Genomic DNA, 26024 nt, shown 5'->3' on the forward strand with positions numbered 1-26024 from the left:
AAAGGCGGAGACAGCGGGGTCCCTCCTCCCCCCTTTCCCTCCTCCAGGGGGAACCCCCCCTCCTTGGCTCAGCGGCTGCACCCCTCCTTTGCCCGCCCCTCTGTCCCTGCCCCCTCCCTCCCCCGCCCGGGGCCTTCCCGGGCCTTCGGTGGCCGCAAAGAGAAAAAAAAAAAAAAAGAGAAAGGGAGGAAAAAAGCAGCGGAGGGAGCGGCGGCGGAGGAGAGCGCGCGCGCTCCCCCTCCTTTCCCCCTCCCTCCCCCTCCCCCCAATTTCCACCGCGGCCAATTCATGGACAGGAACTACCCCAGCGCCGGCTTCGGGGACCCGCTCGGCGCCGGGGCGGGATGGAGTTACGAGAGGTCAGCGAAAGCTAGGTAAGGAGGTGAGGGGGACCTAGAGAAACGGTCCAAGAGGTGGGGGATTCCTGCTTGGCCTGGGCCTGGGGCCCGCCCGGCGACGCGTGCATCTCCAACTCCCCCTCCGGCTCTTGCAAGGGAGCGGCCTTCTTTGGGTTTGTAACAACGCCGCCGCCCCAGTTTGCAAATTGCAAACTCCGCCAAAGCCAGCTCCGGCTTGCAAAAGAGGGAAACGAAGCAGGCACGGCGCAGAAACAAATTCGAACCGGGAAGGCCTTGGGAAGATGGGAAGGATCGGCGAAGCAAGGCCTGGACTTGCCCCCATGCTTGGATTCCCGGCTTGCCGACCCCTCCCCCCGGGCGCCCCTGGCTCTGTAACTGCAAAGGTGGGAGGAAAGGGGAATTAGCTCGCGGACCTGGGGGGCGCGCACCCCCTCCCAGGTCCTATTGTTCCGGGGCTGCGCCAGGCTGGGCCACTCGGGCCCTCCCCCATCTAAGAAATTCCGCGCGCAGAGTGGGCACGGGGCCCCGCCCCCTTCTTAAACTAGGGTTCTGTGTGTTGGGGGGGTCCTGAGATTAGGGACACGCCCCCTTCTGCTCCCCACCTCCCTCAAAGCTAAGAATCCTGGTTGGTGGCGCGCTGTTTGCCCTCCGGTCCAGGGCCACGGATTTAGGCCCTTGAAGTGTTAGAGTCTGATTTTTCTCCCCGTTTGTGTTTGCTAGTGTGAGCGTGGGCCCTGTACATGCGTGGCTAGCCGCGTGTTCACCTGTGAACCTGCCTCCTGCAGTTTTTTCTGTGCCCGGTGTCCTTACTCTCCTGCCCTTCAGCCCCTCCCCCTCAACACTTGGCATTCCCAGTGTGTACAAATTTTTAGAGTGGGACTAAACACTCGGGCCCTTTCCTCCCCACGGGTGAATGAAAATCCTGTTTGTACATGCACCGGCCTTGCCTAGGCCGGTGCACCTGAACCTCAGCCTCTGGGATGCACCGAATTCATGTCGGTACTTGCACCTGGGACTTTCCCCGGGTCCTGTCCTCTCTCCACCTTCTCCCCTTGCTATTTGGGACACAAGCTGCCTCTTGCTCCCGGCTTGGCTGTATTTCTGACTTAATTTGGGGTCTGTGCTGTTCCAGCAGGGTTTGGGGTGTCCTCGTGGCCCTGCAGGATTGTACCTTTGGTTCTGTTGTGCCGGGGGAGGGCTCCAAGGGAGGACCACGCCTTTCACGTTGATGCTTCCCCTGACTTCCTCTGTCCCCAGTGTGCCCTGCATGCCTGTGTTTGCAAACATGGGGAGCTTAAAGGCTCCAGAATAGGGACATTTTTGTGCTTCCCCCCCCATGGGGCAGCCAGATTCCCAGTATTATCAAGGTTCCTTGGAGTAACACCTCCATTCAGTTGGGAAGTTCCTTGCAGCCCCTTCTCTGAGGAGACGCTATCCTGACATCTCACCCTTGCCCTCAGCTTGGTCTACGGCAGCTCCAGGACCTCGCACCCAGAAACAGACATCTTGCATCGCCAGGCCTACGCGGCCCCCCACCCACTACAAAGCTATGCCACCAACCACCACCCCGCAGGTACGGGCTTCCATCCCAGAGGGCTGGGCCGGTCCGCCCTCCGAGACATCTGATTGGTTGCTGAAAGTTCCGCCCCTGCTAATTGGTCTTGCCCTGGGTCCTGGCCCTCTTTTTGCCACTTCTCCGATGATTGGTTGCCGGTGAGGCTGCTGGTCCCTGCTTCAGTTCACACCGGATTCGGCAGGCCCTTTGTGGCTCCGCCCCTGTTGCTCCTATTGGCTACTACCCATCAGGGCCCCCCAAATCCCACCTTCTCTTCCAGGCTTTTCCTCCACTCTCCAGCCCACCCCAGTCCTTTCTTTACATGTGTGATTTTCCTGGCTCCTGACTTCCTTTTCTTCCCTACTGGCTCGAACTCTTTGCCCACCCCTATATTTAATTAATTAATTAATTAATTAATTAATTAATTAATTAATATATGACTGCACGCCTGCGTGACAAAAGAAGGCATCAGATCACATTATAGATGGTTGTGCGCTACCATGTGGTTGCTGCGAATTGAACCCAGGACCATCTGAAAGAGCAGCCAATGCTCTTAACCACTGAGCCATCCCTCCAGCCCCCTCTCCCTTTTCTCCTAAAAGTAAACTAATCCACTTACCTTGGCCTTGCTGCCCACACCTCTGATTGGCTCCCTTCCCTCTGACTTTTAAACCAGTCCAGTCTGAATGACACCTGATTCTCCTGGTTGGCTCTTTTTCTGTTTTCTGCCTGTTTTGGCTTTTTAAATTTTTTCCATTTATTTTCTCTTTTGACTTTTTACGGGTGCTTCTGTGGAGCTGGCAATCAAACCTGGAGCCTTACATAGGTAGCATTTAACAACAGCCTTCTTCCCTCTTTTCATTCCTTCATTCCTTTATTTTGAGACAGGGTCTCACAGGTTGTAGTTGAAGGTCTAATCCTCCCGCCTCGGCTTCCCGAGAGCTGAGCTGAAAGGCGCTACGGCCATTTGCTTGTCTTTGGTTCTTCCCTCCAGCCTTTTTCTGAACTGAACTTGGGTTAGCCCTTTCTGTCTCAGCCCCCACCCCACCCCCACGCCGCTGACCCCCCCTCCTTTTGTCCCTTGTCAGGCCTCTCTGGACTTTTTGACACTGGCCTCCACCATGCGGGCTCAGCTGGGCCCGACACCTCCGTCATGAACCTCATCTCAGCCCTGGAGTCCCGGGGCCCCCAGCCTGGCCCCTCCGCCTCCTCTCTCCTCTCCCAGTTCCGAAGTCCTTCCTGGCAAACAGGTAAGCGCTAGCTCCCAGAGGGCTGGAGAAGAGCTGTCTTGCAGTCTGCTCTGACCTGTGGTCTTCTTCATCCCTAGCCATGCACACACCGGGTCCCACGGAACTCTTCATCTCTGGCGCCCTCCCGGGTTCCAGCACCTTTCCATCTTCCTCTGCCCTGTCTGCCTACCAGCACCCAGCTTCCTTCGGCAGCCGCCCCTTCCCAGTGCCCTCATCCCTCAGCCTCCAGGATCCACCCTTCAGTCCTCCTGCTAATGGGCTCTTGTCCCCACATGATGTGCTCCACCTGAAGCCCTCGCAGGCACCTACAGTGCCCTCTTCGCTGGGTTTTGAGCGCCTGGCAGGGGGTGGCGTCTTGGGGCCTGCTGGCCTTGGCCCTGCTCAGACCCCCCCTTACCGTCCTGGTCCCCCAGATCCACCTCCACCTCCCCGCCACCTCCCGACTCAGTTCAATCTGCTGGCTTCTTCTTCTGCCGCCACTGCTGCCGAGCCATCTTCCCCTCAGCTTTACAACTTCTCGGGTGCTGCTGCAGGTCCGCCACCCGAGCGGGCCCTGCCCCGGCAGGACACGGTCATCAAACACTATCAGCGGCCGGCCAGTGCCCAGCCCCCACCGCCTCCGCCACCAGCCCATTCCCTGCAGCACTATCTGAGCTGCGGAGGCAGCTACCCCTCCATGGGTCACCGGGCCAGCTTGGCTTGCAGCCCTCTGGGAGGTGGGGAACCTTCTCCAGGTGCCGGAGAACCTAGCAAGGGTGGGCCTAGTGGAGCCACAGCTGGAGCAGCTGGCCGGGCCACAGGCCCAGAGACAGCTGGGGGAGGTGCAGCTGGGGGTGGTGGTGGGTACCGCCCGATCATCCAGTCCCCTGGTTACAAGGCGAGTAAGGGGGGTTACGGACCAGCCACAGGGGGTGCCACCAGGCCCCCACCGCCTCGATCTACTGGCACGCCCAAGTGTCAGAGCCTGGGCGGAGCGGCAGCTGCCTATGCTGCTGGGAAAGCTTCTGGGGCTGGAGCGGCTGGGGGCCAGGCGTATTCCCCTGGTCAGCCCCAAGGGCTTCTGGGACCCCAGGCCTATGGGCAAGGGTTTGGAGGGGGTCAAGCACAGGACTTAAGCAAAGGCCCTAGCTATTCTGGGGGTCCCCCACAACCTCCCAGCGGCCCCCCGCCTCCTGGCTTGGCTACCTGTCAGAGTTATTCTCCAGACCAGCTTCAGGGCCAGCTCTATGGGGTTCAGGGTGAGCCTTACCCAGGGCCAGCTGCCCATTCGCAGGGTCTCCCCACAGCTAGTCCTTCCCTCAGCTACAGTACAGGCCACTCCCCAGCTCTCTCAGGCCACGGAGGTGGCTGGGGACCCAGTTCTCTGGGCGGTGGCGGGGAGGCTAGCCCATCCCATATCATCCGACCCCTGCAGTCACCACCTGCTACTGGCCGCCCTCCTGGTGTTGGCTCTCCAGGAGCCCCTGGCAAATACTTAAGTTCAGTCTTAGCCTCGGCTCCATTCCTGGCACCCCCTGGAGCCAGCAGCTATGCAGCTGGAGCAGGTGGCTACAAAGGCAAAGGGGATGGCTCCGAGCTGCTTGCAGGCCCCGGTGGTGCTACCACTGAGCGCACGGAAGATGAGGAATTTCTGATTCAGCACCTGCTTCAGGCACCCAGCCCACCTCGGACCTCAGGGGCGGATGGCTTGGTGGGCGAGGCTGGGCCTGCTGAGGCCTCTAAGGGACTTGGGGCCAGTGGTGGAGCTGGAGGGCCGCCAGGGACACCGTATGAATTGGCCAAGGAAGATCCCCAGAGGTACCATCTGCAAAGTGTCATCCGGACCAGTGCCAGCCTGGATGAGGGTGCCACGGCTGCGCTGGAGCTGGGCCTCGGGAGGATGAAGGACAAGAAGAAGGGGCCAGAGCGGGGTGGTGAAACCCCCGAGGGCCTAGCCACCTCAGTGGTTCACTATGGAGCAGGTGCCAAGGAGCTGGGGGCCTTCCTGCAGAAGAGCCCACCTCCCCCACCACCCACGGCCCAGCCAGCCCAGCCAACGCCCCATGGCCTCCTCTTGGAGGCTGGAGGTCCTGACCTTCCAATGGTGCTGCCTCCACCTCCTCCCCAGCTGCTCCCCTCTGTGCTCAGCCATGCCCCCAGCCCCTCACCCAGTGCCCCCAAAGTCGGCGTCCACCTCCTTGAGCCAGCCACCCGGGATGGGGCTCCCCAGCCGCCGCCCCCACCGCCCCCACCGCCGCCTATGCCTCTGCAGCTTGAAGCCCACCTTCGCAGTCACGGCCTGGAGCCCACGGCCCCCAGTCCTCGCTTACGACCCGAAGAGAGCTTGGAGCCTCCTGGAGCCATGCAAGAACTGCTTGGGGCTCTGGAACCGTTGCCACCAGGGCCCGGGGACGCTGGCGTTGGAGCACCCAACTCAGAGGGCAAGGACCCTGCAGGCGCTTACCGAAGCCCCAGCCCTCAAGGGACCAAGGCTCCACGGTTCGTACCCCTCACGTCCATCTGCTTCCCCGATGCCTTGCTCCAGGATGAGGAGCGGAGCTTTTTCCCCACCATGGAGGAGATGTTTGGGGGAGGGGCAGCCGATGACTATGGCAAGGCTGGACAGACTGAAGACGATGGAGACCCCAAGACTGGTGCTGGGCCGCCCCCTGGGCCTACTGCTTATGATCCCTATGGTCCCTACTGTGGAGGCCGGGCATCCGGAGCTGGGCCAGAGACTCCAGGCCTGGGTCTGGATCCCAACAAACCCCCTGAGCTCCCCTCCACAGTCAATGCAGAACCACTAGGCCTGATCCAGAGTGGGCCACATCAGTCGGCACCCCCGCCACCACCGCCTCCTCCTCCACCGCCACCACCCGCCTCGGAGCCCAAGGGCGGCCTCACCTCACCTATCTTCTGCTCAACCAAGCCAAAGAAGCTGCTGAAGACGTCCTCTTTCCACCTGCTACGGCGCCGAGACCCCCCCTTCCAGACGCCGAAGAAATTGTATGCGCAGGAGTATGAGTTCGAGGCTGATGAGGACAAAGCAGATGTGCCCGCAGATATCCGCCTAAACCCAAGGCGCCTGCCTGACCTGGTGTCCAGCTGCCGTTCCCGACCAGCCCTCTCACCACTTGGTGATATAGACTTTTGCCCACCTAACCCTGGTCCTGACGGCCCTCGGCGCCGTGGCCGCAAACCCACCAAGGCAAAGCGCGATGGCCCTCCCCGGCCCAGGGGGAGGCCCCGGATTCGTCCCCTGGAGGGCCCAGCCATGGCAGGGCCAGCCTCAGCCTCCATAACCACTGACGGGACCAAGAAACCTCGGGGCCGGGGTAGGGGCAGAGGCAGGAAGGCTGAGGAAATGGGAAGTGCCCGGTTGGAGCCTCTGAAGCCACTTAAGGTGAGGGGGACTGGACTGGGTCTTGGGGGTCCGGGGGGGGTTGGGTTGGACTGTAGAAATTGAAGGTGGCAGGGCGTCCTAGGCATTGGGGTTGTGGTTACCCCGGCAAGAAGCTGTCTCCATGAGACAGGACGTTGTAATGTGATGCTCATGAGAGAACAGGGTGTCAGGACGCAGGTTCTAAAGTCTTGTGCCTGGAAGCATGGCCTGACCATTCAGATCCTGTGTGCCTGAATATTATGGAAGGTGCTGGCCTGCCATCACTTAGGTGAGGCTAATTGTATTGAAATCCAGGATTCCACAAGCAGGTTGCTCTGAAGTAAGGTGGGAAACGGAACTCAAGGGTCTCAGAGGAAGGGCAAAATGGGAATGCCTGGATCTGAAGCAGGAGGCTTGGGTCTCGAGCCCCTGGACCTTGACACTCTGCTATCCCCGTGTCTAGATCAAGCTATCTGTGCCCAAGGCTGGTGAGGGTCTGGGAGCGCCTTCCAATGATGCCATCTCGGGTGTAGACCACAACAGCCTGGATTCCAACCTGACCCGTGAGAAAATTGAGGCCAAGATCAAGGAGGTAGAGGAGAAGCAGCCGGAGATGAAGTCAGGCTTCATGGCCTCTTTCCTTGACTTCCTCAAGTCAGGCAAGCGGCACCCACCACTCTACCAAGCTGGCCTGACGCCGCCTCTAAGCCCCCCTAAGAGCGTGCCAGCCTCTGTGCCCACCCGAGGCCTGCAGCCCCCACCGCCCACCGCGCCTACTGTGCCGCACCCTGCACCTTCCGGTCCTTTTGGCTTGGGAGGCGCGTTAGAGGCTGCAGAGAGCGAGGGGCTAGGGCTGGGCTGCCCTTCACCCTGCAAGCGGCTGGATGAGGAGCTGAAGCGCAACCTGGAGACGCTGCCCTCTTTCTCCTCGGATGAAGAAGACTCTGTGGCCAAGAACAGAGACCTGCAGGAAAGCATCTCCTCGGCGATCTCTGCTCTGGATGATCCGCCCCTTACGGGGCCTAAGGACACGTCTCCACCGCAGGAGCCACCCTTAGACACTGGACCTACAGCCTCCGGTCCACCCCCGCTCCCAAGCCTGCCCAGCACCAACAGCGATGGCACTCCAGGTGAGTTCTCGGAAGGTGGTGTGGGCCCAGGGCAGGTGGAGGCAGCTGAGGAAGTCAGTAGATACAGTTGTTGAGGTTATACACTGTTACAGGTTTTCTATTGTGTCCACAAGCACACTTGAGAAAGTGTTATTTCCTGACCGACGGAAAACAGTCTTTTCTGAGAAAGAAACATCTTTTCTTTTTTGTTTTGTTTTGTTTTTCTCCCGAGAGACAGGGTTTCTCTGTGTAGCTGTGGCTATCCTGGAAGGTAGAGATCCACATGCCTCTGCCTCCCGTGTGCTGGGATTAAAGGCGTGGCCACCGCTGGCTAGACAAACATCTTTTGTTAATGAGCTGAGAGGGTCTGCAGGGAATCACGGGGGCCTGGTACTTGGCCCTAAAGGATGCTGAGGACAGAATAGGATATAAGTGAGGGACCAGGTAACGGGGTGACAAGGAAAGTTTTAAGAACTGCTAAGGGTTGTGAGTTTTAGGAGTGCTCTGAGGGGTCAGCAATGAGCCTGGGGGCATGGTAGAGCCCCTGCCTAGAATGCCCCAGTAAGAGCGAGGGCTGTGTCTCCTTGTATTTTCCTAATGAGTGAAAAACCTGGGTTCTATCGTTAGTGAAAGTAACTAGGGGGCTGGACGAATGGCTCAGCGGATAAGAGTGCTTGCTTTTACTGCTCTTCTGGAGCACCAGGATTGGTTCCCAGCACCTATATCCAATTCCAGTTTCAAGAGGTCTTGTACCCTCTTCTGCCTCTGTAAGCGCCTGTGCATATGTGGGACACACACACACAGATTAACTAGGTAGATAAGGATGGCATTAGAAAGCCGTGACAGCAGATGGGAGAGGCAAGGAGTGGTATGTAAAAGGTGAATGAGGACCCAGTCACAGAAGGGATAGTTCTGGAGTTAGGAGACGTGGATATGGAGTTAATAGGTGGACGAAAGCTTCCGGGGCTTAGAGAGACACCTCAGAAGTGGCAAGGCCTTAGGGCAATGAGATGGGTTTCAGAGCTACAGCGATGGCCTCACAGAAGGACGTGGAGCCAGGCCAAGAAGTGGGACCTACACAGGAGAGTTCCGTCTTCTGTCTGCTGCCCACCCTTAGTAATACCTAAGGACATGTGTGGCCTTGTGCGTATGCCATGGGCGAAGTGGTATTAGGGGCACAAGGATTTGTAGGGTTAGTAGAGCCAGGCATAGTGACACGTGATTGTCCTTGTATCTGCACCTGGGAGGCTGAATCAGGACAGTCAGGGGTTGAAGGCCAGCCTGGGCGACACGGGGAAGTCCAGGACAGACTGGGCTGCATGGACAGTGAATAGCACCTAGACCTGATGACTCTGTCTTTCTCTCAGAGCCCCCGCTGCTGGAGGAGAAGCCGCCACCCACTCCACCTCCTGCCCCAACGCCTCAGCCTGCCCCCCCTCCACCCCCACCCCCAGTTCCAGCCTTACCCTCACCTGCTCCCCTGGTGACTCCCGTGGCTAGTTCACCTCCTCCACCACAGGCACCACCTCCACCACCTCCACCAGCTTTGCCCTCGCCACCTCCACCACCCCCGCCAGCACCCACAGCTGCCCCGCCAGTTGCCCCTCCAGAGGAGCCTGCGGCTCCATCCCCAGAGGACCCTGAGCCCCCAGATGCTCGGCCTCTGCACCTGGCCAAGAAACAGGAGACGGCAGCTGTGTGTGGCGAGACAGATGAGGAGGCTGGGGAGAGTGGTGGTGAGGGCATCTTCCGGGAACGGGATGAGTTTGTCATTCGTGCAGAAGACATCCCCTCCCTCAAGGTGAGTCTCAGCATTGTCCCCAAATGGAGCCTGATGAGTGGCAGGCTAGCCTGGAAGGGAGGGCAGGCAGGGCAGTCACCTGGATGGACTTGCTATGAAGCTTCATGGCTGATAGGAAAGTGGACAGGACATCCGCCCCTCTTCCATGATGCTCCCTGAGCCTTCTTGGGGTTGAGATAGATGTACTGTTTAGGGCTAAGCATTCTTCAGTCACTTATCCTTGGCACTTTGACCAGGTGGAAGTCTCTGCATTAACTTCTGCAGGGAGAGGCTTCTCTGGCCAACATGGAGCAGCACTGCAGTGTGGGTATTCTACATACGTAGAAGGCTTTCTGACAGTGTGTCTGTTTAGCAGAACGATGGTGGTGTCTACCCCCATCCCACAAGCTCATATGACTTGTCAAGCCATGATCTCTTGACCAGATTTGTAAGGCCAGGCTAATTCTCTCCTGTGGACCAGGCCACAAATCTAATCAGAGGAATTGTTTTCCCCCATAACCTTCATGCCACTAATGCACGAGTCGGGACACCTTGCCTGGCGGGTCAGTATTGTAGGATTCAGGATTCAAAATTCATCACTTGGTAATTCTGTTTCTTGGGGACTTGCAGTCAGAGGGGATCCAGCCAGAGAGAGAATATTCTTTCTCATTTGCATATCTGCCTGATGCAGTTATGTGTATCTTGCAGGGGGTATTACAGCAAGTTGTTTAAGGATCTTGCTGTGTGGCAGGCTGAGCTTGTTTGTTTTGCTTTTTGAGACAGGGTTTCTCTGTATAGCTGTCCTGGAACTTGCTCTGGTAACCCAGACTGGCGTTGAATTCAGATCTGCTTGCCTCTGCCTCCTAAGTGCTGGGATTAAAGGAGTGTGCCACCGGTGTCTGGCTGAGTTTTAAACTGTTAGTGTAGACTTGGGCCTGCTGCTATCAGCCTGCCCTGCCAGGTTCTCAGGGGGTTGTGACAGGAGGGTCCTAAGTCTAAGACCTTCCTATGCTACAGAGTAGATTGAAGACCAGCCTGGGGAATACAGTGAAGAAGTAAAGACCAAAAAAGGCTGGGAATCTAGCCCAGTGCTGGTATTCCTGTTGATGGAGACCTTCCCAGAGGTCTCACCTTGAGCTCTGCCTAGGCTCATTGTGTAGCTCAGGTTGGCCTCAATTATGCAACAATCCTCCTGCCTCAGCTTCATGACTACAGTACTTTAGATGTCCACCACCATGCTTGGTTTTAGTCCAGTTTTGTTTTTTGTTTGTTTTTCTTTGAGACAGGGTCTCTCTGCAGAGTCCTGGATGTCTTGAAACTTATTATGTAGACCAAGCTGGCCTTGAACTCAGGAGACCCACCTGCCTCTGCCTTCTGAATGCTGGGCTAACGTCATGCATCTTTACGTCTGGCTTCTGAGTCTTTAAATAAATATTTATCGGCAATGTGTCATCAGTGGGTATTTTTCACACCAGTGGCAAAGTAAAACCAGAAATAGTCGATAGTATTAACCAACTTCTTGCTTACCTGTTCCCAGAAAGTTTGGGTAAACTCTAAGATGTTTGGTTTATGGACTTATCTGGCTGAATCACGATTAAGAGAATCCTGAAGGCACGGTCCAACCATAGTAACCTTGCCTAGACTCTCCCAGTGAGGGGTTGGTCAAGAATCTGATTCTGGACGTAGTAGGGCATGGCAGATGCCCCCGGGAAGGAGCTGGTGCTCAGCTGGCTGCCGTCCCTCTGGTGTTGACACTGGGAAGGATGCTGTTCTCCGTAGCAGTGGCGGGATTACGCAGGATCGTTGTGCACTTTGTCTCATGTGGAAACTTGGCTGGTTCTTTCTGCAGTCCACATGAATATTGGGTTGAATTCAGGACAAGGACAGAAACTGTTACTACTTGAGAATCCTTTGAGAAGTGGACATAGCAATTTGGGGGGTTTTATTTTGATTTTTTTTGAGTGCCGGGAGTTGGGGCTGGAGTGATAGTTCATTTGCTAAAGGTGCTTTTGCTGCAGGCAAGGTCTTACTGGGTTACCCAGGCTGGCCTGAGCCTCATTGTGTATGTAATCTGGACAGACTGCAAGCTTTCCGTAGTTCTGCCCTGTTTTCCAATCCTGGTGAACAGGGCTTGAGGCAGGGCTTTCTCCAGCCCCATCTTACAGTTCAGGAAGGCCAATGGTCCTTGGGAATGGGGCCCATCCATTGGCCTGTGCTGGGACAGAAGCCAGGCTATCCATCTGATACTACTGCCCAGCTGGTGTGGGTCAGGGAAGGGGCCAGGCGAGGACTCAGATGCTTAAAATACTACTCAAGTGTGAGCAATGACAGAGGCCGCAGAGCCTGGAGGCCACACACACCTCTTGTTGGCATCAGAGACTCCTAGAGGCGAGCAAGTCAGGCTTCTGCCTCCTGCACCAGGGTTTCCTAGGCTCCGTTATGCTTCTCCTGCTTAGGAACTAGGCAGCCATGTTGTCATCCCAGGTCTCGGTTTTCTCAGCCACAGCTGGTGGCATGAGCTGTCCCCGAGGGTGGTGGTGAGGGCTTTGTGTGCTCCTGTGACATGGCCTAGCCTGGTCTCTGACTACAACGCCACACAGAAGGTGCTGGGAATGTTGGATCTGTTGCTACGATCTGGGCTGGCTTGTACTACAAGGCTTGGCAAATACTGTGTAAAATACAGAGGATATTTGTCAGCTTTTGCCATAATTTTCTGGCATTTTCCCCCTTTCGTCATCTGGGCAGTGTTGGTTTGAGGCTGAAGCAGGAAGGTCCTGTTGAGCCCATGACTCCCAGCCCGTAACTCAGGAGTCTGGTGTCAGCCTCAGCCACATAACAGGCCAGTCTGGGCTACACAAGATTGGTTTCAAATGAAGCAAAAGCTAGGGAAACGGCTCAGTTGATAAGTTCCTTTGCAAGCCCGGGGACCTTACCGAGCTCCAGCCCACAGTCTGTCTGCGGTGGCTTAGGTGGGAGAGACCTGTGAAGTCCTGGGCTTTCGGGCCAGGCAGTCCAGCTTAATTTGTGCATTCTGGGCCAGTGAGAGACCCTGTTTCAAAAAACAAGGTAGGGCCAGCGAGGAAGCTCAAGAAGTCCTTGTTAGGGACTTGAGTTTGAGCTGTAGGAATCACAAGGCGGAAGGAAAAAAAGATTCCCAGGAGTTGTCTTCCAAGCCCATGGTTGTACCATGGCGCACGCACACAAGTGCGTGCCCACGCAAGTGGGTTATATTTATTAGTTAATTCTAAAAATTAGGGTTAGTGAGATGGTTCATTAGGTAAGGGCGCCCAGCCCCAAATCCGATGGCTTGATTTCCACTCTGGAACCTTCACTGGAGGATTCCAGCAGGGCATCTGCTACAGAGTCACACCCCGTCCCCTCACTGGGGAATTCCAGTCAGGGCATCTACCATTGAAGTACGTCCTCAGTCTATGCTATGAGATTTTAAACTTTATTTCCACAGTATAAAAAATTCAGGTGAAATTGGCTATATTGAATGTATTCACTTAAGTCGCTATCTAAAGTGTCTGAGTGGGTAGCTAGCGCAGGGAGGGGCTTACTGCTGTTTGTCTTTGACTACTAAATGAAGTATTAATAAGATGTTGGATGTTCAGTCTTCCCTGTATATTTTATGTATGTGAGATGGTGGCTGAATGAGTTAGAGTCCAGTGTATGGAGCCTGGTGGTGGTGGCACGGGCCTTTAATCCCAGCACTGTGGAGGCAGAGGCAGGCAGATCTCCGTGAGTTCAAGGCTAGTTTGGCTTACAAAGTGAGTCTAAGACAGCCAAGGCTACCCAGAGAAACCCTGTCTCAGAAAACCAAAAAGAAAAGAAAAGCTGTATGGATAACTAGCTTCCAAATTGGATGGTACAGGACTGGTCCCTGGCTACCTCAGTGTCATTGTCTGTAAAAGAAAAATGATGCTATAACTCAGTTCTCGAGGCTGTGAGAGTCATCCAAGAGGAATGGTCTGTGTAAGAAGTGTGGCAGGTTTTCGGGAATGCTAGGGTAAGAGGCTGGACCAAGAGTATGGGATGGGAAGGTGGCCAAGGCCAGGTCATGTAGGACTTGGGGGTACTGAGGCTGGGTGGATAGCTGTTCTTGAAGACATAGACTTTGCTGGTGGGCCCTTGGCGTCGGGTGACTGCAGTAAGCCTCAGGGCTTAAGACTGTGTGTTAATTACACCTGTCTGTGACTGCCTTCCTGTTGTTGGGACCTCTTTGATTTCTTTGGGTCAAGTGGCTTTGCTCTGTTGCTCCGAGTGGCCTTGAACTCTGGCACGCAAGAGATTTTCTTCCTTATCCAGGCCTGGTAGCTCATCCTGTAAGCTCTGCCCTTGGGAGTCTGAGGCGGGATTGCCAAAAGTTGGAGAGTTCCAGGCCACTGGACCCAGCTGTGTTTTCTTGTTAAATGCCGTCCCTGGGTGTGGGGAGCTGACCTCCTCACATTCCTGCTGCTAACAGGGCACGTGGCTTCGTTTATCACAGCTCACATTCTTAGATAACTGATTGGTCTCAGTCACCCTTAGGTCACAGGTCACATTCTTAGATAACTGATTGGTCCCAGTCTTCCTTAGGTACCAAGATGGAGATTAGTGATTGACCTGCCTGTCGGCTGTTCAAGTCAGATGTTGTGAGCGAGCTGACCTCCTCCGTATGGGATCCATGGGTCCAGCTTCCTAGTCAGTCATTGGGTGTGGTTGGTTATAATGATTGACAGGAAGAGAGCCTGGAAGTACAAGCCTTAAAGATAGCATGGGGAGGATGCAGGATTGTGATATCTGGGATCATACCTAAAGAATGAAAATAGAGAGCTGGTAATAAAGGGGGAAAAAAAAGAAAGAAAAGAAAAGAAAAGCTGGGCATGGTGGTACACACCTGTAATCTCAGCACTCAGGAAGGCAGAGGCAGGGGGATCTCTGTGAGTTCAAGGCCAGCCTGGTCTACAAAGTGAGTCCAGGGCAGCCAAGGCTACATAGAGAAACCCTGTCTCAAAAAAAAAAAAAAAAAAAAGGAAATAAAGACTATAGAGATGGTTTAGTGGTGGAGAGTGCTTACTGTTCCTGGAGAGGCCTGAGTTCAGTTCCCCATATGCATGTTGGATTTCTCAGAACCACAGATAATTCTAGCCCCGGGAATCTCTTGCCCTCTTCTGGCCTCCATGGGTACTGCACTCAGCTGCACATCCCCACACAGTAACACAACAAAAACCAATAATGAAGAATAGGATGTTTTGGAGGAAGACCAAAAAGCCCAGTTGGGAAAAGAGCAGAGGGGAAATAGGGTACCTGATGAGGATCCAGCAGGACTTCCTGGAAGTCTCTTCAGAACTGGAACACTGAGTTTTGTGTTCATACTGGTTGGGCCAGGAAACCCATGTGGGTGGGTGTACCCGTGGGCTCAGGAGGTCTGTGAAGTGGCTGCCATTGACAGGTCTGTGGGGCAAGGTTTCAGATAAGGGAGGGGACAGAGACATTCTCTCCTTGTCGGGCTAGAAGTCTGTGTTTGGGATCCAGGGTGTGTTTTGGAGCTGAGCAGATGTGGTCTAAATAGATTTAACCTTTGGGGCCCCTGACCCAGCCTGTGATGTCACAGACAAGGAGGAATGGGAGCCATGTGGCAGCCTGGGAGAAAGAAGTGGCGGTTTGGGGTTCCTCACCCCCGCTTTATTTCTGTGTGCCGCTTTAGCCAAGACCATCTCTGCTTCCTATTCAGCAAGTAGTTAAATGTCCCCCATTTTAAAATAACTTATTTTTATTTTATGTGCATTGCTATTTTGTCCACATGTATGTCTGTGGGTGTCAGATCTTGGAGTTACAGTCCTGAGCTGCCATGTGGGTGCCGGAAATGGAACCTCTAGAAGAGCAGTCAGTGTTCTTAACCGCTAAGCCATCTCCGAATCCACAGAACCTCTTCTTCACATGCACATAACTGATTCAAGAATCATTTTTTAAAAATGATGAGGGAAAAATTTCATCAGGCTAAGACTACATAGTCATTACTTGGCATACCAGCACTCATATCCTGGTCCTCAAAGCAGACATTACCAATAGATCCCAGATCTTGCTGCTAAGGCAGACATCACTAATCAATTTCATTTATCCTCTGAATTCTCTTTGATCACCTGATCTTTGAATACAGTAACCACATTTCTTTCATCCTTGCATTCTGATGTCACTGAGGACATATTTCACTCATGCCTGCATTGCCCGTCACAGGCTCTTTTCAAGTACCCATCAGCTCTTTTGGGAAGCATTTTTATGTCTCAGCGTATAACCCAAGCTGGCCTCAAGTCAGTCCTCTGCCTCAGAATCCTTAAATGCTGGAGTGTCAGGCATGCAGTGCTACACATGGCTTCTGTGGTCTATTGGGTATTTTGTGCCTGTTTTATCTCTGTCCTCTTCATGTGTGCCAGTCAGATGCCAGGGGTGAAGCCTGTGTAGTGGGGTGCTGGTGCTAAAACATTGGGATGGAGGATGTCAGAGTGTGGCTCAAGAGGGGGAGCCTCGGCTGGGTGGTGGTGGCACACACCTTTAAGCCTAGCACTTGGAAACAGAGACAGTCAGATCTCTGTGAGTTCAAGGCCAGCTTGGTATACAAAGGGAGTCCAGGACAGCCAAGGCTACACAGAGAAAAACCCTGTCTCAAAAAACAAATGGGGAGCCTATTTGTCCCTGTTGACCCTCGTGTGACAGGTTGAGATATGTCATACCTAGCACCTGTCTGTTCTTGCTGTAAGCCCTGTTCCTTGTTTTTTGTTTTTGTCTGTTTGTTGTTGATGATGTGGTGCCTTGGACCTACGGATGGAACTCAGGGAAGAAAATGTACTGGAAAAGTACATCTTCTGAGCCATACCCTAATCCTCACTGGGGGTTCTAGGCAGGTGCTCTACCTCTGAGCTAACCCTCTAGCTCCTTACTGGAGGACTCTAGGCAGGGCCTCTACCATTTAACTGAACTCTACTCTCTGAGATAGTGTCTTACTGTGTATCCCTGGTTGGCTTTGATCTCTCGGTCCTCCTACCTCAGCCTCCTGAGAGGCAGAAGTGACTGCCCACCCCTTCATGCCTGTGCCCCCAGTGTATTTCTGTTTGTGTGTCTTGCCGCCTGTGTTCTGAGTGCCTTGAACTAAACTGCCACAGCCTGTAGCTTGTAGCTTGTAAACAGAACAAGTGTCTTGCTCAAAGCTTCGGAGACTAGAAGTCAAAGGTCATCCTGCTGGCAAACTTGGTTTCTGGTAAGGCCTTCTTCCTGGTTGCTAGATGGTGCCTTCGGGCTGTGTCCCCAAAAGCAGAGGCCAGGCCAATTTCTTTTGCCTCTTTGAAGATTTATTTTATTTTTATTTGTGTGTGTCTTTGTAAGTGTATATTATGTGTGTGCGGTCCGTTGGAGGCCAGCTAGGCTCACAGGCTTGCTGGGAGCTGAACTCGGGTCCTTTGGAAGAACAGCGTGCTCTCTTAACTAACAAGCCATCTCTTAACCCCCAACTTTTGCCTCTTAACCTAGTCCCTCAATTTTTTCTTTTTGTAAGTATCAGAAGTTATTGATTACTCATGTCTGCCTTTTAGTTTTGTGTTCAGAGGTAGCAAGATCTGGGATCTATTAGTGATGTCTGCTGTGAGTATCAGATCCAATGTTTAGGCCTGCGTGCTAGATAATAGCTGTCTATCCTTGAGCTGGTGCAGTGTACTTAAATGTAATGATTTTTTTTAATTTATTTATTTTATGTATTTGATTGTTCTCTCTGCATTTACACCTGCCAGAAGAGAGAATCAGTTCACATTATAGATGCTTGTGAGCCACCAAGTGGTTGCTGGGAATTGAACTCATGACCTTTGGAAGAGTGGACAGTGCTCTTAACCACTGAGCCATCTCTCCAGACCCCCGTACTCATTTTTTATGGCTTTTGGGTGAGTCCTGTGAGTGCAGAGAAGCTGAGTCAGAAGCCGAGAGGCTGTTGGCTCACATACAGAGGTGAAGGGTGCTGGTGTAGAGGAAACCATGGCTGTGAGCCTTTGCTGCTCTGACCCTGGGTATAGCTCATGTCTCTAATGGTGGGTGTGTTCAGAGCTTACCTTACTTGAGTAACAGAAAATTGAAACACCATAGCTTAAGCAAAAGAAGCCTGCTCATAAAGTGGCAGGGCTGGACCGGACGGTGCAGCATGCCGTCCTCTACCCAGATGCTGGCATGCTCACCCAGGGGGTGCCATGTTAGTGAGTCTTTGTCTTAGATGGCTGCTGTGTAGCTCGGTGAAAGGCTGTGCCTTGCTTTCATCAGTTAGGGCCTGGGGTCTGAGTGCCTCAGCGCACACAGACTCTAGGTTCAGCCTGGCCCTGGAAATAAAAAGGAGCATTTTAGCCCAGAGCCTGGGAAGACATGTAGACTCGGGCTCCGTCTCACCTGACTGAGGAAGTCGTGAGACCAGTACAGGGCAGTGCTTGTCTGGAAACTGTGGCTGGGTCTTAATTTGTTTATTGTTTCTGTGATAGCCTCGCAGTGTTGCCTAGGCTGGCTTACACTTGTGGCAATCCTCCTGCCTCAGCTTGAGTGCTGGGATTAGAGGTGTGCACTTTTTTTTTTTTTTCTGTGGAGACAGGCCATCAGGGCAGGGGTCAGGGTAACCTTGCAGGCCTACCTTCCCTCTTTCTCCACAGCTGGCCCTGCAGACTGGCCGTGAGCCTCCGCCCATCTGGCGGGTCCAGAAGGCCCTTCTGCAGAAGTTCACTCCAGAGATCAAGGACGGCCAGAGGCAGTTTTGCGCCACCAGTAATGTAAGCCTGTGGGTCGGAGTGGGGGTAGAGTACTGGGGTCCTTCTCTGCCATGGTCAGGCACCGTGGAAGGCTCCCTGTCTAGGGGTGGGTTGGTAAAGCATGCCAGTTCTCACAGGCTTTGCTCCCTCCACAGTATTTGGGTTATTTTGGAGATGCGAAGAACCGGTACCAGCGGCTCTACGTGAAGTTCTTGGAGAATGTCAACAAGAAGGATTATGTGAGGGTGTGCGCCCGGAAACCCTGGCACCGGCCCCCATTGCCAGTCAGGTATGGACAGTGACAGGGTACCTGCGGGAGAGAGGGAGAAAGAGACCCAAAGTGGTTGGTGACAGACCCAGAGAGGAGAACAGAAGCAGATACCCAGAGGGAGGGGACAGAGAGACATAGCCAGAGAAAAAGGGGCAGAGACCCAGAGAGAGGAAAAAGGAGAGAGGGTTAGAGAGACAGGGAGAGCAGAGACTTCCCTACCCACACATGAGGAAAACACTTAGCAGTATAGGAGGTCCCAGGGGATGGGCGTGAGGGTCTTCGGCCTACTGAGGGAAGTCTCCTCTGTCATTTTTCCCAGGCGGTCTGGGCAGACCAAGGGCCCTACCCCTGTGGGGGGCAGCTCTGCAGCTCCATCGAAGGCCCCGGCCCCACCTCCTAAGCCTGAGACCCCTGAGAAGGTGATACCGGAAAAGCCTCCAGAGCCGACGCCTGAGCCTGCTGTACCCGAGCCCCCCGCCCCAGAGAAGCCATCCCCACCCCGCCCTGCAGAGAAGGAGAAGGAAAGGGTAACCCGAGGTGGCGATCGGCCTCTGCGGAGCGAACGGGCCACCAGTGGGCGGCAGATGCGGACTGACCGGAGCCTGGCCACGGGGCAGTCCACCACCTCCCGGCTGCCCAAAGCCAGGCCCACGAAAGTGAAGGCCGAGCCACCTCCAAAGAAGAGGAAGAAGTGGCTGAAAGAGGCAGTGGGCAATGCCCCGGCAGGTGGTGGTCCTGGGGGCAGCTCGTCGGACTCAGAGTCCTCTCCTGGTGCACCCAGCGAGGATGGTAGGTTCCAGCAGCTGCAGGCCGAGAGGGTGACCTGGGGAGGGGATGCTGCCCTTCAGAAGCGGGCAGGGTGAGTGTCTGCCCGAGGGCTGCAGGTAGCCTCTACAGAATGGGAGCAGAGGGACCTCTGCAGCACACAGGTGACAGTCACAGCCATTTCTCTACACAACAGGGGGTGTGTCTGCTGAGGCCTTGGTGCTTAATTGTTTGACTCCATTCAGGCCTACGGCCCTAGGCCTGTCTGTCATCCAGCTACACAGCGGCTGAGGCAGACTTGGAAAGTGAAGAGCCATTCTGAGCTGCAGCCCGTTCAGCCAGTCTCAAAAGAAAAAAGTGAAAACAGCCATGTTGAAGCCAGGCAGTGGTGTGGCATGCCTTTAATTCCAGCACTAAGGAGACAGAAGCAGATGGCATTGGTGGGTTCAAGGCCAGTCTGGTCTACTGAGCAAGTTCCAAGGCAGCCTTCAAAGGGCTGTATAGGAGGGCTCTGTCTCAAAAACAAACCAAAAAAAACCAACACAAAACCATTTTAAAAATAAACATAGGCTAAGATGTAACGCAGTGTTTGTATCTCCTGTACTGAGAATAACTGAGAGTTACAGAATGTGCACATAAAACGTAGGCACCATATGCAGATGAGTAAAGGCACCAGGAGCCAGCACCTGTCCTGTGTGGGTGAAGCCAGCGGCACCCGGTATGTTGATTGATGGGTGCTTTCAGTTCCTAACAGGTTAGTTTCTTGGGCTGGGGACAGTGGTCTTCTGACTCCCTGAGCGACCCTAAGAAAGGCCTGTAGACCCGGCCTCATAACAGGTAGAACCTGAAGAAGACCCGACTAGAGTTGGCACCACGAGGGCGCCACGCCGAGTCATCTGGTGCACTGCCGTACCCGATGCTCAGCATGATGACACCCATATGGGGCGGGAGAATTGGCATGAGTTGAGAGGGTTAGCCTGGCCACCACACTATGTCTTGTCTCCAAAATTAGAACAAATCCTACTGCGCTGGGTTTGGGTGAGGAGGCTTATGCCTCCTTTTGTGTGCCACTTGGTAAGGGTGCTAGAAGCGTGTGTTTATCTGTGTTTGTGTTTGGCATGTATGTCTATGCACCATGGTTAATCCTGGTGCGATGGAGGCCAGAAAAGGGTGTTGGAGCCCCAGGAACTAGAGTTGCAGGTGCTTGTGAGCCTCCGAGTGCTGCCGGGCCTCCCGAGCAGTCACGTGTTCCTAACTGCTACGCCAGCTCTGTAGCCAGTGTCATTTCTTAGCTTCGCCTGCGTCCAGAACAGTCGATCAGTGTGGTCTCCCCTTCTGTGGGCGTTTCACCTTTTATCCTTTTAGCTTATCGCGTTCTTCTCTCTCTCACCCTCTCTCTCTCACTGCCTTGGAACTTGCTGTGTACCTGGGTAGCTCTAGACTTTGACCCTCCTGCCTCCACTTTTTAAGCACCCGTCACCGCGCATGGGACCAGTTCAGCTAATGCTCAGTGCTGGTGTCTGCCCTTTGTTTTGTTTTGTTTTTGAGTCTCACTGTGTAGCTCTGGCTGGCCACAAACTCAGAGAGTCCCACCTGCCTCTGCCTCCCAAGTAGTGGGGATCAAGGTGTACCCCTCCACCCTTAGTGGGTTTCTGTCTTGATGCAGTGTTTTGGTGACCACCTTTGTTTCTGTGGGGCTACACTGAATTAGGCCCAGTTCACTGGCCCCAAAAAAGTATTCTTGTCACTCCATGCTCTTGTGATCTTTCATTCCCCTTTGCCCTAAGCTCAGTCCTTAACAGGAGCTCGCCTGTGCCCTCCCAGCTCAGGCCTGCATCGTGGGTCCGTGCCTTTGGAAGTAGCGTGTACTGCTCAGTAGCCTTGGAATGAGTCTCTGTCACATCTCTCCCCAGAGCGGGCAGTTCCAGGGCGGCTACTGAAGACTCGGGCCATGCGGGAGATGTACCGGAGCTATGTGGAGATGCTAGTGAGCACAGCCCTGGACCCAGACATGATCCAGGCCCTGGAGGACACACATGGTGAGCTGGACCTCCGGAGAGGGATGGACTCATGGGTGGGTGCTGGCTCCCTGAGGCTGAGGGCTGGGCCTGGGAGGAAGGCTTGGGCCTAGGGAGGAGGGATAGGCTTCCAGATGGGTCTGGGGGTAAGTGCTTGGCACTCAGTCCTTTATGAGGAATGCTGGACCTCAAATTAGTAGTCTCAGGGAGGAGGGGACCCCAACCAAACCTTGTTCATGGGACGCTCCTGCTGACACTCCCGCTTTGCAGATGAACTGTACCTTCCTCCCATGCGGAAGATTGACGGCCTCCTCAATGAGCACAAGAAAAAGGTCCTGAAGCGGCTGTCCCTGAGCCCAGCGCTGCAGGTGCCTGGGGGCCTGAGGGGGATGGCATGGGGCCCAGAGCAGGTGTGGAGACTGGGCTGTGGGGTGTCAGCCACTTGAGGTGACTTCTAAGAAGGGCAGCATTGCAAGGGCCTGCTGTCGAGGGCTAAGCTGCAGAGGCCTCTGGTTTCCCGGTAGTCCCAGGGGCCATGTTTGTAGAGCAGGGCCTAGGCCTGAGGCTGTTGTCTGGCCAGCCTGTCACCCGGCTCCTGTTCCTATGAGACAGGACTCTCAGATTCCAGGGCTGATTCCTGCCCCTCTGGAATGGCCCGTGGTGCCTGATGACCCGTGGTGCCTGATGGTGCCACCCTGAGGATCTTGAGGTACAGTGTTAAGGTGGCACTGAGGATTCAGTACATCCACCTTGGGGCTGTGGATGGCTCAGTTGGCAGCATGCTTGCGGCACCAGATTCCATCCACAGCACTGACTCCTCCGGGCACGGTAGGTGCCTGCTGCCGTTCAGGCTGTATATACGTGAGGCTGGTGGGAGTTCCGGAAGAGGTTAGTCATGTTTGGCGTGACATTTAGGTTGCCATTGAGAATTCTGGGATAGAAAATAGGGTCTTAAAGATGCCTGGCAACATGTCAGTCTGATTTGGAAAAGGTGTAAATTTTGTCTGGTTCTAAGGGTTCTGGTAAATTGCATTCTTTTATTTTTTGTTTTGGTTTGGTTTGGCTGAGGCAGGGTCTTACTCAGTAGCTTTGGCTGTATTGGAACTTGCTGTGTAGACGAGGCTGCACATGCCTGTCATTCCAGCTGTTTGTGAGGCTGAGGCAGGAGAATCAAAACTCAAAACCATCTTGAGCAACTTGCTGAGGCTGTGTTTCGACATTAAAAAGTAACTGTGTGCCGGGCGGTGGTGGCTCAGGCCTTTCAACCCAGCACTTGGGAAGCAGAGGCAGGTGGATCTCTGTGAGTTCAAGGCCAGCCTGGTCCACAGTTCTTTCAGGACAGCCAAGGCTACACAGAGAAACCCTGTCTTGAAAAAACAAACAAAAAATTAACTATGTGGTGGTACTTGGAAGGTAAAGGCAGGTGCAACTCCATAAGTTCAAGGCCAGCCAGGGCTACATGATGAGATCCCATCTTAAAAAAAGAGAGAGAGAGAGAGAAAACTGGGATTGGTAGTAGGCTGTCACTGTTCTTTCTGGGTCGGATGTCCATCTGGTTCTGGGATAAGTCAGGCTAGGACCATGAATTAGAGTGAATAATTTTAGCTATATTTATTTTATGTGTGTGAGTGTTTCACCTTTCTGTGTGTATGTGCACCAGGTATGTGCATTGCCCTCGGAGCCAGAAGAGGGCAGCAGATCTCTTGGAACTGGAATTACAGGTGGTTGTGAGCCACCATGTGAATGCTGGGAAACAAACTGGGGTCTTCTGCAATATTTACCCATCTCTAGCCGTGTGTGTGTGTGTGTGTGTGTGTGTGTGTGTGTGTGTGTGTGTGTGTGCATGCGTGCATGTACACATACACTTGTCTTGGATTCTGCTGAAGACCAGCAACTGCCTTTAGATCCCCCGTATCTGCAGTTGAGTGCTAGAAACTGAACCTGGCTTGTCTGCAAGAGCAGAGCTGTCTCTGCATTCCATTGAGCGAGTAACTTCGGGTGTTAGAGAACGGTGTGTAGAATGTGGTACGTGTGAGATTTGAGCCGTGCTAGAATCACAAGGGCAGGACAGCCAGACCTAGGAGACAAAATGTGCCTAGGGATGTCCTGACATTGTCCCTCATGATCCAAGGATCTGAGTGCTGGAATTGGCTGGTATGTGGGTCCAGGAGGGTGGCCACTGACCCTTTGGCTTCCCACAGGATGCCCTGCACACGTTCCCACAGTTACAGGTGGAGCAGACTGGAGAAGGCTCCCCCGAAGAGGGCGCTGTGCGGCTGCGGCCTGCCGGGGAGCCCTATAACCGAAAGACACTCAGCAAGCTCAAGAGAAGCGTCGTGCGGGCCCAGGTACTGCTCGAGCTGGGGGGGGGGGGTGACCGTGGGCTGCGTGGTGCCGGCCAGAGGGTCCAACACCTGCTTCTCTGTCTGCAGGAGTTCAAGGTGGAGCTGGAGAAGTCCGGTTACTACACCCTCTACCACTCTCTGCACCACTACAAATACCACACCTTCCTGCGCTGCCGGGACCAGGTGAGCCCTCAGCCTCCCGGCCTAGCCTGGAGACTCTAGCCCTCCTCCTCCAGCCCCTCCAGCAGCCTGTCCATCCCTTCCCTAGCTAGCTATTTCTTCCCATCCAGCTCCCCCTCTGTTCCCACAGACGCTGGCCATTGAGGGTGGTGCCGAGGACCTGGGCCAAGAGGAGGTGGTCCAGCAGTGCATGCGGAACCAGCCATGGCTAGAGCAGCTGTTTGACTCCTTCAGTGACCTGCTGGCCCAAGCACAGGCCCATAGCCGTTGTGGCTGACCGCACCCTGCCTGGCGAGGAGGACACCTCCTCCATGAACTGAGAACTGGACAGAACTGCCCTACTCCGGAACTGACCCCTGGGCTCCCTTGCTGTCAAGAGGGAAGGGGTCGCCCTCAGCCAGGGTGTGTCCACACAGCCCCTCCCCTACTTCCTTTCACGCCCTCCCCCATTCGTGTACAGAGAAATTATTTATATATATGTATAAATGTCTATTTAGTAACACTTGCCCTGTCCCCTGGCCCAGCCCCCCAACACGGCCATTGCCCCTGCCCCTCCACCGTGTACATAATGTATAGGAAAATTCTATGTATGGTTGAGGGAGACGGGGCAGCTTGAGAGAACTGGGGGACCCCCTCCCCTTCCCAGCTTCCTCCTCCAGGCCAACATCTTTGCTAACGGCTGCTTCCCAAGAGCGTGTGGTGTTGGGTGGGAGGGGCCAAACATCTTGTTAATTATTTTTAATCTTATTTATTGTACATACCTGGAGTGGGGAAGGTGGAGAGGGAGGGTGAGAAGGCTCCCCTCGTCCTGCCCCTCCTGTTCCTTTTCTACAGCGATCTGTCTCCCTACCCTCGGCCCTACTTTGTCTTCTCAACGTGGTTCTATTTTTTAATGCCTTTCTCTGTCCTGTCCCTGCTCCTTTCTGGCCTGTTCCCTCCTCTCCTTGACCTCTTGCTCTTTCTTGGGCGCTGTACAACTCACCTTGTATACACTGTGTACACACAACCAGCCAAACGAAACCCAACAGCAACACTCTACCAGCAGCTGGAGTGCTCTGTCTGCGGCGGTGGGCGAGCCCGGGCGGTGGGGCAGGGGTTGGCAACGAAACTTCAGTGGCGCCCACTCAGGCGTACAGCCTCGGGTCAGTGTGTGTGTGACCCTGAAATTTAATGACCTCAAACGAGCGTGAATTTTGTCACGGTTTGTCAGGATCAAGGGTGGGAGCAGACAGGGATCTGTCCCATGGAGCCGCTGTAGCTGTCATCTTCCAGGCTGCCCAGGCAATTGTGGCTGCTGGATTCGTATGTAAGGTTCTGGGCTGAGACCTCGTTTCTTCACTGTGGCATTTCCCTGGAGCACACTGAGCGACTTACAATGCAGTGGCTGACGAGGAAGTCATCCAAGTCATCCACCAGTGCCCCTGTCATAGGGACTCCCTAGAAAGCCTCAGGGCTGGAGAGGTCGCTGACGTTAACGCCAGAGCCCAGAATGACTCTTACAGGCAACTGAACCCCACTTTTAGGGCTCTTGCAGCCTGAGCTGACCCAGTAACTATGGCTGGCATTAAACTTAGAATAACCCTGCCCCTACTTCCTGAGCACCAGGGTTACAGGTGTGTGCCACTTTTCAATGTTTTGGGTTTTTTGTTTTTTTTTTTTAATGTACTTTCCAGCTTGGTTGCAATTCTAATTGTAGTGTTGAAGGTCTCTCCACAACTATCCAACTGAGGAAATGCATCCTAGAAGCCTTTGAGACAGCCTCATGGCAGACTAGGTTGGTCTGGACCTCTCGGGAGTATAGACCTGGACCATAATGAATGTCAGACTCTGGGTGTGATGATTTTCACATGCGGTCCCAGGAGTTACCGTGGACATTCAAGGCTACCATGAAAAGGGATGGGATCAGGTCTTGCCGTTGGAGCTGCTGCCTAGAATTCCCCCAGTGAGGGGCAGGGTTGTGGATCAGTTCCAACCTAGTGTGTAGAAGAGCCCAAATCCTCATGCTCGCACTGGGAAATGGGGGGGGGGGTTATCACTAAAATTGGAACATCAACAATGGAGTTAGCTTTCTAGTTAGGGTTGAGAGCAGAGCTCCAGCAGCCACGGACTGTGGCCAGAAGGTGCAGTCCCGTGATCTAGATTCTGCAAGGGGACGTTGGAGAGCCATACCACATTCTAGAGCAGGAATTGGACCTGCAGAGACCACCCTTCCAGAGTGGAAGGGCAGTGTTGACTTTCCGATGAAATAGCTTCCTGAGGTTGAGCCTCGGCTTGTAGT

The 26024-nt window shown here is 54.3% G+C and overlaps 1 protein-coding gene across 1 annotated transcript; it reads left to right on the plus strand.

The window, feature by feature from the left end:
• Positions 1–171: 171 nt before the first annotated feature.
• Prr12 (proline rich 12) lies at positions 172–24784 on the plus strand. The gene is made up of 14 exons (XM_055613486.1): positions 172–374; positions 1820–1932; positions 3003–3164; positions 3242–6546; positions 6989–7655; positions 9002–9435; positions 18072–18188; positions 18323–18456; positions 18758–19227; positions 21117–21242; positions 21492–21589; positions 23423–23569; positions 23654–23749; positions 23877–24784. The coding sequence occupies exons 1-14, from the start codon at positions 289–291 to the stop codon at positions 24021–24023; spliced, it is 6102 nt and encodes a 2033-aa protein (XP_055469461.1). The 5' UTR covers positions 172–288; the 3' UTR covers positions 24024–24784.
• The last annotated feature ends 1240 nt before the right edge of the window (positions 24785–26024 follow it).

Source organism: Psammomys obesus, unplaced genomic scaffold, assembly GCF_907164565.1.
Source record: "Psammomys obesus unplaced genomic scaffold, mPsaObe1.curated_primary_1811, whole genome shotgun sequence".
In the NCBI taxonomy this organism is placed as follows: Eukaryota; Metazoa; Chordata; class Mammalia; order Rodentia; family Muridae; genus Psammomys; species Psammomys obesus.

Coding starts and splice junctions, on each gene's coding strand:
- Prr12 (XM_055613486.1), top strand. CDS start 289: ATGGACAGGAACTACCCCAGCGCCGGCTTCGGGGACCCGCTCGGCGCC. Junction 375..1,819: donor GAGAGGTCAGCGAAAGCTAG/GTAAGGAGGTGA, acceptor CCTTGCCCTCAG/CTTGGTCTACGGCAGCTCCA. Junction 19,228..21,116: donor TGGTGCACCCAGCGAGGATG/GTAGGTTCCAGC, acceptor ATCTCTCCCCAG/AGCGGGCAGTTCCAGGGCGG.